We start from the raw sequence: 14,586 nt of genomic DNA, 5'->3' as shown, positions 1-14,586 counted from the left end.
CCTGTTGCCGCATTCAATTTAGCTTTCCTCCGGACACCTGCTGCCCACAGATGCCTGTCTGCGAATCATCGCGGAACTTCAGAGCTTCCTGGGAGGTACTCGGCCTTGTGAGTGAGATTGAAATAGGTGGGAAAGGCGGTTGGGGCCCAGTTTAGACAGTCCTCCTCTGCCCGGCACCCTGGAAACTGTAACCTCAGAGGCTAAGAAAGCCAGGCCATGACAGGGAACACGCAGCTGGGCCCCACTCGGAGCAGGTGGGTGTCCGTTGTTCTCTGCACATCTCGATATCCGTATGTGGGGTGGGCTTATCCCATATGGAAATGCATACCAAGGAAACGGTTTGCTTGATATGTACGCCTCACCCCCAGTGTCTTCCTTAGTCACTTAGCGTTCTTGCCTTCTAAAGATCCCCCAGCATGAGACGGGCCTTGACATCTATCTCCACTTCCCCCTCAGTGGCCGGGCAGAGCCTTAAGTGAGTGCGATACGTGGAAGCCACTTTCCCTTCCACGGGCCAGATGAGTTACTTCCCCTGGCAGGAGGCCAAGTCTAATAAGATCCATGTAAAATATCTCAGGCCAGGGCTGCCCTAATTGCTTCGGGAAGGAGCATTAGCCCTCCACCACATGCCCATCCTGGACGGAGTAACTGGCAGGCTCAGAGCCAGCCAGCATCTAGAGGTCAAGTCCATTGAGTCCCATGGAGGGAATATCCAGAATGGCAGAAGGCAAGAGAGAAACGGAGCTAAGCTGGTCATTGCCTGAGATGGAGCCCACCACAGGGACCACTCGGGCCCCTCACGCGTGGCAAGAGTGGAGGCAGATGTGGTTCTGGAATGTGAGGGCCAGGGAAGCTGTCCTTAGCCTGCCTAAGGCATAGTGTTTGGATACAGAAAGATAAATCACCAAATGAACTTATGTTGCTTCCTACTGATGAGAGTTACACTTCTCACCTGCAGAACCCCTCAGAAGGTCTCTTAGAAAGGAGAAGCATATCGTGCCGTAAGCTGCTTGTTACAGCTTACAAAGTACCCTCTGCTTTAGTCTCTTAGGCAGTCTGGCCACCAGCGGGGTGGCCTAAAAGGGTGACAGATGAAGGGAAAGGCTCTATCCTGTTCTGAGTTGGGCTCCCGCCGCGCTGCTACAAACCCAGACTTCATTGCCTGCTCCGAGCCTGTCCCAGGGCCTTAGAGGTGGGCCACCAGCTGCCAAGAAGCAGCCTCCTCCCTTCACCTATTCCAGAGCCATGCGGATGGTTTCAAACGTGTCTGTTCCCTCAGTAAATAAACAAGATACAGATCTCCGGTAGGGCAGCCTTGTGATGAGGCAACCTTTGACTTTCATGTCTCTAGACTTGCACAGATACTGAGAAAAACAAGTTTACCTGCGTGGTGGTTGAGGGCATGCAGAGAAAGGAGGAAGGAGGAGGCAAAGAAAATGGAAGACAGGGATTGCTCTGGCAAGAATGTGGACTGGGTACTGACTGGGTACTAACAACGCATCAGCGTTCATTTAAAACCAGGGCCCCAGGTACGAGGGTGTCCTACCACAGTAACCAGTGCACTTCAGGGGAAGGTGGCCCGTCGTCAGAGTCAGGACACTGGGCTCTGGCCCCAGCCCTGCCCTGAATTCACCATGGCCTCTTGGGCAGTCACTTTCACTCAGCCTCAGTTCCCTTATCTGGAAGAAAGAGAAAGAACTCGTTCACTGGCTTAAAGCCAGCTCACCCAGATAGTGTTGAGTGTACAGATTGCTAGGTCCTGCCCCAGGTGGGAGCCGAGAACTGGGATTTATACCCACGCTGCCCCCCACTCCATGCTTCAGGGGTAGATCTGCTCTCTTTCAGCTCTCCTGTGACTAACCTCTTCTCAGCTGAGTTTCAGACTGTTCCATTCCTGTTCATATAGTGTTGGCATGCCCTACAGATTATGGAAGGCAAAGTTCTAGAAAAGTCTTCTGAACTAAAGTTCTTTAATGGCTCCCAGAAGAAAGGTGTAAAAAGTAAGAGTGAAGGGGAAAAAGAAAAGGGGGAAAGGTGTATTTAGCACTCAGTCCTAAGAGGAAAGCCACCCCATCTAGTCCACATATGTATCTAGCAATTTTTTTAAGATTTTATTCATTTGACAGAGAGAGAGAGCACAAGCAGGGGGAGCAGGAGAGGGAGAAATAGGCTCCCCGCTGAGCAGGGAGCCCAATACAGGGCTCGAACCCAGGACTCCAGGATCATGACCCAAACCAAAGGCAGACGCCCAACGGACTGAGCCACCCAGGTGCCCCAGTATCTAGCAGTTCTTAAAGGTGAACTCACTTTTTCCACCCCCAGCATGGTAACCAGATCCCTGAGATCCCCAGGTCTAAACAGGAAATCAATCTCTCGTCGACTTGCACCTGGTTTATTACTGGTTTATACCCAGGATAGAAGCCAACTTAAGCCACAGGAAACCACAGAAAGAGAAATGCAAACTTTAGAAAATATATCTATTTACTATTATTTATCTAATCATAAAGACCCAAATTAAAATCTGAAAACTAATACAACCTTTACTTAACCTTCATTCCCTTATGCCCTGGGTAACTCCTCTTCGGCTGCCGAATTCCTGGACAGCTGGCAGTAGAGGGAGTTAAAGGAAGTGTTTACCAGGGGTTGGATGAAGGAAGCCCCATCGCAGCTGGATCTTCCCTCAGAGCTTTGTGACTTAGTGTGAAGTAAATTCTCAGATCATAACTCACCCTTTTCAAATGAGAATGTCAAAATGCGTTCCAAGGGCCAATGGAAATTACTCTGAATTATTTGATTAACACTGCCCCCCACTACACACACACACACACCATTCTTTTTGTTTCTGGCCAGTGGTGCCTCTCCTGGCAAAAAGAACATTACCTTCTCTGTCAGTTCCCCAAACAACGTGAAACCCCAGTTGTCATGGTAAAGCCACTCCACTAAGCTGGGGGCAGGCCCAGGACCCTTAAATCTGAGATGCACGCATTTGCCCAGAGAGATCACTCTGCCCTCTTTTGTCTTTATAGAACTCTCTAACTTCCTTTTGAAATGTTGGGGCCATAATTTTTTTGGGGTTTTCAAGGGGAAGTCATGGTGTCGGCCAAGGACCTTTGACACGGTTTTCTGGACGCCCTATCCTAAAGACCTCTCAGCTTCAGTTAGACTTTTTCACGTGCTTTCCTTCGTCTCTCCTCCCCACTTCAGCATATCTTTTGTCTGTACCCTTCCTTCCCTCAGTCACACCCAGCCTTCTTTCTGCACCTCAGACATGTATCTGAATGGCTGCTGAGGATGAACTCCCAGCCAAACTGCTCCCACCCACACCTTGGGGCCTCTGCTTCTCCAGGCGGTCCTTGTTCCCCTGTTCACTCACCCGCACTCCAGGCTTCCTGGCCACCTCCCCCCCCCTGCCCGCCTCCTCTAGCTCCTGTCACTACACAGATCCTTCTCCCTTCTCTTCCAGCCCCGACTCTGAGATTCTGCCCCATGCAATGGCCTGCTCTCCTCCCCTTTACCCTGAGCCTTTGGAAGGCTCTTCTTGGCCCTGCTAAACTCCATTTTCTTCCAAAAATTCTCTCCGCCTTCGGCCACAGTAGCTCACATCCTACTTTCTGACCACACTTCCCCTCTCTCCCTCATTGGCTCCTAATTGAGGCTTGCCCTGCATGGTACAGATGTTGCTGTAGCCATTTTTAAAAGTCTGTCAGAATGGCCAGGTCAGGACACCTGGGTGGCTCAGTCCATTAAGCATCTGCCTTCAGCTCAGGTCATGATTCAAGGGTCCTGGAATTGAGCCATGGGGTGAGCTCCACACTCAGCAGGGAGTCTGCTGTTCCCTCTCCCTCCTCCCCTCCCCATGCTCCTGCTCTCTGTCTCTGTCTCTCAAATAAATAAAATCTTAAAAAAAAAAAAAAAAAAAAAACGCTTGGTCAATTGCCAGATGGCCCCTATTTTACCCCTGGCTTCTCTCCCCATTCCTCACTCTCCTCTCATCTCCCCCCTTACCCTGCCCCCCAGACCACAGGCTCTCCTGCGCCCGGCAGCACCCAAAAGTGTTGACATCACTTTCTTTCCAAGAGGCTGTTATTTTCAACTATTACTATTGACTCGCAAATCTCTGTGACCCCCTCCTCGCCTGGACTGCAGGCTCACTTTCCTTGAGATCTTCCACATCACCTCAGAACTCAGTGCCCAACACTGATGTCATTTTTACTTATATGGTACATTTTCCTTACTTTCAAAAGCCTAAAGAAACTTCTAAAATTAAACATAATACAGGGGCGCCTGGGTAGCTCAGTCGGTTGAGCATCTGACTCTTGGTTTTCGCTCAGGTCATGATCTCAGGGTTGTGAGATTGAGCCCTGAGTGGGGCTCCGTGCTCAGCAGGGAGTCTGCTTCTCCTCTCCCTCTCCCTTTGTCCCTCCCCAGCTCCAGGGTGCACATGCACTCTCTCTCAAATAAATCTTTAAATGTAATACACAACAGGACAGTTTTCCATAGAAAGGAACTAGAAGCAATGGGGAGAAGTTACCAAAAACATCCTAACAGTGGAGTCAGACACCTGGGAGCAAGTGACTGTTGAGGGGTTTGGGCACTGGGTGCTGAGTTGGAGCAGGTGACCTGGGAATTGCCCCCTCGGGATTCTGTGATCCTCTGACAATTAGAAACTAAACTATTACAGCTCATCTAAAGGGAACAGAGACATTCAAGGGTCCTGAAATGAACGCAATCCAAGTGGGCCCAGTACTAGGCTAGGTGTTTAGCTGCAAAAAATTGAAACCAATTCTGGCTACTTAACTAGAGAAGGAATCTGCTTAAGGGACTTCAGGCAACTCACAGTTGTCAGGAAGACTGGAGAAGCGTGAGAGAACGGCCAGGAGCCAAGGAAGGGCAGACAACACAGGAGAGGACTCCAGCACCAGCAGCAGCCCCAGCAACGAGGCCTGGATGGTGCAGACACCAGGATGGAGCCTGAACAGTCCCTGCTGGCTTAGGTCACAAGCCCACGCCATAGCTGACAAGGATCAGAGACAATATCTGGCCCTTACATCATCTGTCGTGGGCAGCAGAACCCCACTTTCCACCGAAATGCATAGAATGTCCGATTTCCCCAAATGTGGGGGAAGGAGTTTAATTGGCTGAGTAGCCAAAAAATGAGATATCCCCCACAGAGTCATTCCACCATCTCTTGAGGTACCCAGAGTTAAAATTTATATCATCAAGGGACTCCTGGCTGGCTCAGTCAGAAGAGCATGCAATCTTGATCTGGGGGTTTTGAGTTTGAGCCCAAGCTGGGTATAGAGATTACTAAAAAAATAAATAAACTTAAATAAAATTTTTTTAGGTGTGCCTGGGTGGCTCAGTCAGTTAAGCGTCCAACTCTTGATTTCAGCTCAGGTCATGTGCTGAAGTGGGGAGGAGAGATGAAGGAAAGCACATGAAAAGGTCTAGATTGTGTGCTTAGCGGGGAGTCTGCTTGAGATTCTCTCTCTCCCTCTGCCCCTCCCCCAGAGCATGCCCACTCTCTCTCTCTCAAATAAATAAATAAATCTTTTATCCATTTATTTGAGAGAGAGAGAAAGCATGAGTGGCAGGGAGGGGCAGAGGGAGAAGAAGCAGACTCCCCATGGAAGAGGAAGCCCGATGCAGGGCTCGGCTCGATCCCAGGACCCCAGAATCATGACCTGAGCCAAAGGCAGACACTTAACCAACTGAGGCATGCAGGCGCCCCCAAAAATAAATCTTTAAAAAAAAAATGTTAGTCATTGATTCCTCTTCCCACCCACACTCCCAGATCTAATCAGCCTTCAGGGAGGCTGATTAGCTTGTTCAGTCTTTAACATTCAGCCCTTCTTTCCATTCCCTCTGCTACCATCTTCATTCATATCCCTGTCACCTCACCACATTCATAAAGCCAGTGTTCCTCATATAACCGGTTTGTAGTGTGAAGCATTCTGGACTCCTAAGGCCTTCTCTTTGTCTCAGCACCCAGGAGACTAGTCGGGAAGGAAGTAAGATTAACATAAATAAGTATGGTGAATCGGCCTACGACAAGCAAACATACAGCAAGCAATATGTTACAGGGGTTAGAGGAAAGACATCACTCCCAAATGGGGTAATCAGTGAAGACTTCAGAAAGGTATAGCAATTGAGCCAGGCTTTGAGGGAGGGATTGGATTTAACATCCAAAGATAAACAAGAGAGGAGCCAAGGCAGATGCAGAAGGATAACAAAGGCAGAGGCAGGAGTGGAGGGCTTGTCTGAGTTGCTGAGTGGCTAGGCCTAACTAGAGAGGAGAGCACTGGATCTCAAATTTTAGCATGGTTGTGCAGATTTCCGAGCTCCGCTTCTGATTCCGTGAAACAAAGCCTTCCATGAACGCAACTTGTTCCCATACCACACTTTAAGAAACACTGGTGGGAGGGTTTGAGTTGAGAACCTGAAAGAGATCCAGCTGGAGTGTGAGTTGGAATCAGGTTCATGTCAGCATTGGAACATTTATTCTGCTAGTGAATCAAAAGTTTTCCTAGCAGGTAAATGATAAGATCATAACTATATTTTGAATCTGTTGGCAAATGATCATGAGACACAAAGACCGGTAAGATGGTTTTTATAATGAATCAAATGAGAGAAAGAAGGTCTCAACTGGGTTGGTGGCAGTAAGAATGAAAAGACAAGTGAAGGGTGGGAGACCCTTCTTCCAAGAATTTGCAGGGCTCAGTGACTGGCAGGTGTAGGGAATCAAGAAATGATCAAAGTTATCATGTTTATTCAAGGTACCCAATTTGAGTAGCTGAAAAATGGTGGTAGCAACCACAGAAATAGAAAAATTCAGAGCAACAACTGATCTGGGATGGACTTGATAATCTGTCTTGTAGACATGCTGACTTTCAAGTACCACTAAGACATATGGGAGTAAGCAACAGACAGTTGGAAAATGGAGTTCCATAGAGCAGTCTGGGCTGGTGAGCTAGACAAGAGAGACTCAGTACATAGTAGCAGGCAGCATGGACAGACGTGACCAATTAGAGAGCAAGGCTGGGAACACAGCCTCAGAGAAAGCACACACATTAGGGAGCAGGAGAATAAAATGGGGTTTAAAAAAAGAGAGAGATGGAGAAGAAATAATCAGAAATCTGTGAAACCAAATGATACAGTGCCCCGGGGCGGGGGGGGGGGGGAACGAGGAGAATGGTCATGAAGTTGGAAAAAGGACTACACCTGGAGAACCACAGGTGTAGAGGCCTCCTTGAGAAGTTCAACCGTGGAAGGTAGGAGAACAAGAGTAGCTTACATGGAGGACAAAGGCAGATTCTATTTTTAGGATGAGAAGAGACTGTGATCTTTGGGAAAGGGGGAAGGCTCCTGGGGGAGCTGGAAATCAATGAATGAGAGAGTGAAGGAATGAAACAAACCTACCTCCTATGGAGCCAGGTGCTTTCACATATGAATGAAGGTCAATTCTTAGACATTACCTTGCTTTTTTCTAACAGGGAAATTGAGGCTTTTACCATGGCTTTTACCATAGAATGACCTTTGAAAAATGTAAATCAGACCATGTCACACACACTCCCTTTGATAGCCCATCATTGCACTTCTAGTAAAACATGGGGAAACCTGGGCACAAAGAGTATGATTCACTTGTGCAAAGTCAGTTAGCAGGGAACAGATTTGAAGCTAGGTCCTGCCTCCAGAGCCTGCACTCCTAACCAGGAAATCCAAACCCCTTACCTTGGCTTACAAAGCCATAAGTGCTCGGGCTCTTGACTTCCTCTCCCACCTCTTGGCATACCACTGTCCTGTGTTACTGGCTTCTCCGTTTTTTCAAATTGGCGAGCACATTTCTACCAGGTCCTTTGCACAAACACCTCCCTCTAACTGCAGTGCTGCTTTCCTAGTTTTCACAAGTTGGCTTTATGTCATTGATCTCAGCTCAGATGTCACCTTCTCAGGACATCCCTGATCATCCAATAAAAAGCCACCCAGTCACTATCACATCACCCTATTTTTATTCTCTGAAGGACTTTTACCATTTTCTTGTTTTCTTATGGACGCCCGCCCCCAAGTAGATTTATGGGTCACCAGATCAGGGAGCTCGTCTCCTTGGTCACTGCTGTGTGTCCAGAGCCTGGGAGGGTGGCCTGACGCACGGCGAAGGCTCAATGAATATTTGTTGAAAGAATGAGTGGCTCCAGTGAAGGAGACAACCCAAGACGCAGGCCCAGAGTCGCCCGAGCGCGAGCACGCCGCCCGCGAGGCATTCTGGGGGTTGTAGTTCCGGGCGCGTCCGCGGTGGCGCAGGCCTACGGCGGCCGCGCTCTCTATGCTCCGGGAGGACCGAGCGGCCCAGCTGTTGCCATGGCTTCTACGTCCCGCGGCGGGAGGGAGGCGGCCCCGCCAAGAGCCCGCTAGTTTGGGCCGCGAGGCGGACCGGGAAGCGGAAGAAATCCGGTGCGGTGGGTCCGGGATCCTGGGGCGGAGCGCGGGGGCGCCCGGAACCCCGGAGAGCAGCGGGGAGCGGGGGAAGCGCTTCCTTCCCTATTCGCTGACTAGAGCCCATCTCCCCACGCCCACCCTCACTACTCCGTGAGTAAAGGGTCGTCGCCATCCCCATTTTCCCGCTGGGCTAACAGGTTGAAGCAGCTAAGCGGCTTGTTCGAGGGCGCTCTCCTGGGAAGTGGCAGAGCCCGTCCTAGAGCCCGGGACTGCCCCTTTGCAGTCCCCGGGCAGCCCTTAGCCTCATCGGGGCGCATTCTGGTGAAGCCTGGGTGGGGTCCTTACACTCCTCCGGCCCGACTCCCCCATCAGTGGTGTGGTCTGGCTTGCCGCACTTAATGCTACCCTGCACAGCCCCGGTCGGGGTTGAATGAGGTCTTAGGGAGGGAAGTTCCACCACTTTCCACTGAGGGTCTGGAAAGAGGGGCTAGATAAGACAGAGTTACGTTAATACAACGTCAGGACGTGATGAAAGCAAAGTACATTCCGTCTGGGGAGATTCTGTTAGCCTCTGGTTTAATAGATGTGGAAACAGGTTCAGAGACATTGAGTAATTGTCCTAGGTTTACAGAGTTTGTGGGTGGAGTGAGGATTCCAACCTATTTTTCTTTGCCTTCAAAACCTATGTGCTTAATATGCTGCCATGTTGGGGTTTTTTGTTTTTGTTTTTGTTTTTTGCAATTTGCCAAAATTTCTACTTCCATGGTGGCTGCATGGTGTAGACCAGTCATTCCGGGAGCGTGGGCCCCAGACCAGCAATATCAGTGTTGACTGAGAACATGTTAGAAGTTACCATTATTGGGCTGCACCTCAGACCTACTAAGTCTGAAACTGAGAGGTGAGCCCAGCATTCTGCAATTTAACAAGTCCTCCAGTGATTCCAATACACACCAACATTTGAGAACTGGTAATTGATGTAGGGGCAAGATAAAGTGCAGATTCTTTCAGTTGGTCTGGGGAGAGACCACAGATTCTACATTTTTTTTTAAGATTTTATCTATTTATTTGAGAGAGAGAGCGCACGTGCAAGCAGGGGAGGGGCAGAGGGAGAGGGAGAAGCAGGCTGTCCAAGGAGCAAGGAGCCCGACGTGGGACTTGATCCTAGGACCCTGGGATCATGATCTGAGCCGAAGGCAGATGCTTAACCAACCGAGCCACAAGGCGCCCGAGATTCTGCATTCCCAGCAAGTCCCTGGGTGATGCTGAAAGTACTCATCCACAGACCATACTTTGAGTAGCCAGGGTGTAAACTACACTTTAGAGCAGCACTTCTCAAACTTGGATGCACATCAGAATTACTCGTGGAGCTTTTAAAAATAGGATACCCAGGCCCCACCCTTGACCAAATGAATCAGAACGTCTGAGGGGTAGCAGCAGGTAAAAACTCACTGGGTGATTCTAAGGTGCAGTGAGGGTTCAGAAGTAGCACTGTGGGGTTGGGAGTAGACAGTGATAGATTTGGATCAACTATGTGACCTTGGGCAAGTCACTTCACATCTCTTGGTCATATTTTCCTTATTTGCAAAATGAGTAGAAGTAATTCTTGGCTTGCCGGGTAGCGTAAGGATTCCGTGAGGCGTGTGCACGAAGCACCTGGCACGGAAGGGGGTTCCGCAGACACAGAGACTGGGGAGGTCGGCAGACTTGGAGAGGTCTGTGCTAGAGCCTGGTGGAGGTGAGTGGGCAGCTGCAGCCCCCAGCCTGCTACAGCCCCCGTCTGTGTGCTCCTCCTCCCACAGCCAGCAGCCTTCCGTGTGCAAGAATGGCAGTGAGCCACTCGGTGAAGGAGCGGACCATCTCTGAGAACAGCCTCATCATCCTGCTGCAGGGCCTCCAGGGCCAGGTGACCACCGTGGACCTGCGGGATGAGAGCGTGGCCCGCGGCCGCATCGACAACGTCGATGCGTTCATGAACATCCGCCTGGCCAACGTCACCTACACAGACCGCTGGGGGCATCGGGTCACGCTGGATGACCTCTTCGTGACGGGCCGTAACGTCCGTTACGTCCACATCCCAGATGACGTGAACATCACGGCGACCATAGAGCGGCAGCTGCAGGTCATCCACCGGGTGCGCAACTTCGGCAGCAAGGGCCAAGGCCGGCGGGAGTTTCCCTCCAAAAAGTATAAGTGAGCCTTGTCCTCGGCCAGCCCCTGCCCCACTCAGGTTCCTCCAGAGTTCTACTGAGCCAGCCGCCTGCTACCCTCCCTGCCCGGAGCCGGGAAGGAACGCGGGGCCGGCCCAGAAACTGGTGTCTCCGACAGACGCCCCCTGTCCCAGCTGCCTTTCACAGGGTCCCGTCTCCTAGACTCACTCGGGGATCCTACTTAGCTGTCTGTGGCCTCGATCATCGACAGCAGAATCTGATGCACTGATTTAGGGAGTCTGCCACATAGCTTTCAGCCCTCTCCCAGTGAGGGTTCTCGAGTGTACTCAGCCTGAGCCAGCCCCGAGTGTTCCCGGTTCTCACAGTCCTGTTTGCTTTCTCATAAAAGTTCGCTACAAACAAGTCCATGCCTCATGCTTTCCCTGATGTGTGCTGGGCTGTCTGTGCGTCCTGCGTAGCGGGGCAGTGGTGCTCAAAGCTGGCAGCACATTGTCCCACCGTCAGCTCTTCAGATGTAATCGGTCTGGGGTGTAGCCTGGACATTGGGATTCTTTGTAAGTTTCTCAGGTGAGGGGTGCCCGGATGGCTCAGTCGGTTCAGGGTCTGCTTTCGGCTCAGGTCATGATCCTGGAGTCCGGGGATCGAGTCCCATGTCAGGTGCCCTGCTCAGCAGGGAGTCTGCTTCTGCCTCTCCCTCTGCTATGCCCCCTGCTCTTTCTCTCTCTCTCTCTCTCTCTCAAATAAAATCTTTTTTTTTTAAGATTTTATATATTTATTTGACAGAGAGACAGCCAGTGAGAGAGGGAACACAAGCAGGGGGAGTGGGAGAGGAAGAAGCAGGCTCCCAGCAGAGGAGCCTGATGTGGGGCTCGATCCCGGAACGCCGGGATCACGCCCTGAGCCGAAAGCAGACGTTTAATGACTGCACCACCCAGGCGCCCCAATAAAATCTTTTTTAAAAAAAAGTTTCTCAGGCCACACTAATAAGCAGCCAAGTTTGAGAAATGTAGGTGAATGCTTCAGTCTGGCCAGATGAAAAGTGGCTTTTCTTTTCTTTCTTTCTTTTTTTTTTTTTAAGATTTTATTTATTTATTTGACAGAGAGAGACAGCCAGTGAGAGAGGGAACACAAGCAGGGGGAGTGGGAGAGGAAGAAGCAGGCTCATAGCGGAGGAGCCTGATGTGGGGCTCGATCCCAGAATGCCGGGATCACGCCCTGAGCCGAAGGCAAATGCTTAACGACTGCGGCACCCAGGCGCCCCGGAAAGTGGCTTTTCTGTTCAGATTCCCTGTTGAAGAGGCTGTTCATCTCATTGCTCTTTCCTGAGGTAGAGAGGTTGAGGTAATCGTGGGCCCTCCCCTCGAGTGTGGGAACTCATCCAACAGCAAGAAATCAGGCTCCGATTCTGAGAAGTGTTGGGGTCCTCAGGAAGAAGGGGTTCTCGGGTAGAGCCCAAGTCTTAGCCATAGCTGCCTTGCAGCCATACCAGCCCTGCCACGGGCACACACCCATCTCAATAAAAGCAGCTGTGTCCTCATCAAACATCCACAGAGCAGCGGCCGTGTGCTGGGCCTTCTGCTGAGCACGCACTGTCAAATTTGATCCAGTCCCTTCCAGAGGGGGGCTTACAGCCTAGCGGAGGAGATGGTCAAGAACCACGAGCTGAAATCCAGCCTGAGAACGGCTGCGTGACAGTCTTGAGTGAGGCAGGGCCTTTGACCGTAAGATGCTCTCACTTCTGCAGGGGGACTTGAGAGGAGTGCCCACTTGCATCCTAGCAGCCCGGGGCATCGCATTCACCTTCCCTCCCAGGCTTTGTCAAAGTGTTGTCCTTGGGCCGCCTCATCAGAACCAACTGGGATGTGTCTGGAAAAGCCACTTTGCTGGCTCCCCCTCCCCAGATGGGAACCAGAATCCAGAACCCAGGAATCTGCATCATTAACACCCGCACAGCCACCCACCGTGATTTTTTTGAAAACTGTTTCATTGCCTAGAGGTCCCAGAAGTCCCTGAGACTTGACCTGTGCCTTCAGGAGAGAACAGTGGCTTCTAGCAGGGAGAAGACAACTCTGAGTTTCCAGGCCCCTCTGACAGCCCCAGCTAAGGGAGTGACACCACAAGGTGACTGCTGCTCCAAGAAACCGGAAGGCAGGCACAGAAGGGAGGCCCTTGCTGTGCAGATGTCGGTGAGCTTGCAGTAAGCCGGGAAGGCCACCCCGTCTGGAGTGACAAACTGGCGGGGAGTCCCACAGCGGCCTCTTTTGTAGACATTTCCTGCACGTCTGCGAATGTTTCCAAATGTGAAGAGGGCTTATGCTGGGAGTTTGGCCTGGAGATGAAGGAGAGGTCCAGCTCTTTTAAATGATGTACCAGCAGCTTCTGCAGCCTCAGCAGAGCAAGGGAGAGCCCCCAGGCTGGGGAGCGAAGCTGTGAGACTAGTGCAGACTGCTGAGACCGAAGCACCATGTCCTTCCATAAGCATCGTGCACCAGGCCCCTGCAGGCGCACTGTCATCCCTACATGAGGTGCTGGAAGGATAAAGCAGAAGGAGAGGAGACGGGCCTGTGGAGACACACTCATGCTGAAACCCCTGGGGTAGAGCACAGCTAGATCTTCAAGCCCCAGGGATATGGGGCTTTTGGCATCTGGTCCGGGATTGCTGGGAAAGGCTGTCAAGGGCCCAAGAATGGAGGGGGGAGCTTAGTGCCCACCAGCCTGTGGCGAGCCAGATTTCCCCAATTGTTGCCCACGATTCGTTCCACTAAGCTATCTCTGGTCATGATGCCAGCTACTGAAGGAACATCAGGATGGACAAGGGTCCTGCCCTCAGGAAGCTGACATTGTAGAGGGGGAGACTGACAATTTAAAAAGTAAAAATTCTTAACCGATGTCATGAAGGAAATAAACAGGGTAACTGAGAGAGAATGCAAAGGTGGTTTTATCTTGGAAAGTGTGGTCTGAAGAAGTGAAATATAAACCGAGAAGTCTGCCATTTAAAGAGCCTGGGTGGCTCAGTCGGTTAAGTGTCTGCATTCGGCTCAGGTCATGATCCCAGGGTCCTGGGATCAAGCCCTGCATCGGTCTCCTTGCTTCTCCCTCTCCCTCTGCCAGCTGTTCCCCTTGCTTGTGGTCTTGCTCTCTGTCAAATAAATAAATAAATAAGATCTTAAAAAAAAAAAAAAAAAAGCCAAGGGAAGGCAGAAGAAACTGCCAGTGCAAAGGTCCTGGGGTGGGAACCCTGGGGGCGGGGGGCAGTAACAGGACCACTGTGACCATCAGAGGGGAGAGAGTCGGGTGAGGCTTAAGAAGGGGACAGGACTGGGGCAAATGATACCCGGCCTCGTGCATGAGGAGTGTAGCTGGTTCCAGTTTCCAGGGCGTGAGAAATATAACTTGAATTTTTCCTTACTCAGCTGAGTTCCTACTTCACCCCATTCAGCCAGAGTGGCAGAAACTCAATGCCACTGATTCAGAGTTCTCCCTTTCCTGGGAACTGGTTGAATTCTAGAATTTCCCTTCAAGGTGGCCAGCGTGGGAAAGATGGTCTGGTCTGGTGCTCACCCAATCACATCAGCATCGCTGAGCTGTCCTCGTTTTCTTCTGGCCTTTTGTGGTCAGTCCACTCAGGCTGCCACCAGGTTGCTCCTTCCTGACCCACAGACCCCCTCAGGAGTAACCCATACCTCTCTCGGCATTCAGATTTTTATTCTACTTTTCCCGGGCCTTATTAGGCCCAGGAAATTCTTAGGCTCTTGGCTTAGTTCGGCCCTATTTGCCCAAATGCAGCACACAGCTGTTTCTTTGGAGGGTTTTGTTCCTTCCTGGCACTCCCCCAGGAAAAGAGCATAGCTCTTGGTGCTCCCCAGGCCCTGAGACCCAGCTGACACCCCCCAGCTCCCAGGCTGAGGAGAACCTTGTCTAGTCTCAGGGTCCACCCCCCTCCCCCCCAAGTCTCAGTCTCCCAGATGCCCCTTGCTACACA

At 51.1% G+C, this 14,586-nt stretch overlaps 1 protein-coding gene across 3 annotated transcripts; it reads left to right on the top strand.

Moving 5' to 3' along the window:
• Positions 1 to 9: 9 nt before the first annotated feature.
• LSM10 (LSM10, U7 small nuclear RNA associated) lies at positions 10 to 13,529 on the top strand. 3 transcript variants are annotated; one of them, XM_057305275.1, is made up of 2 exons: positions 10 to 107; positions 10,236 to 13,529. In XM_057305275.1, the coding sequence occupies exon 2, from the start codon at positions 10,259 to 10,261 to the stop codon at positions 10,628 to 10,630; it is 372 nt and encodes a 123-aa protein (XP_057161258.1). In that variant the 5' UTR covers positions 10 to 107; positions 10,236 to 10,258; the 3' UTR covers positions 10,631 to 13,529. The 3 variants fall into 3 exon arrangements, with proteins under 3 accessions (XP_057161258.1, XP_044246533.1, XP_044246534.1); XM_044390598.3 differs by lacking the exon at positions 10 to 107 and adding an exon at positions 8,281 to 8,456; XM_044390599.3 differs by lacking the exon at positions 10 to 107 and adding an exon at positions 8,364 to 8,586.
• Positions 13,530 to 14,586: the final 1,057 nt, after the last annotated feature.

This window comes from Ursus arctos, unplaced genomic scaffold (assembly GCF_023065955.2).
Source record: "Ursus arctos isolate Adak ecotype North America unplaced genomic scaffold, UrsArc2.0 scaffold_32, whole genome shotgun sequence".
Lineage (NCBI taxonomy): Eukaryota > Metazoa > Chordata > Mammalia > Carnivora > Ursidae > Ursus > Ursus arctos.
This window is presented reverse-complemented; position numbering and strand designations above follow the sequence as displayed.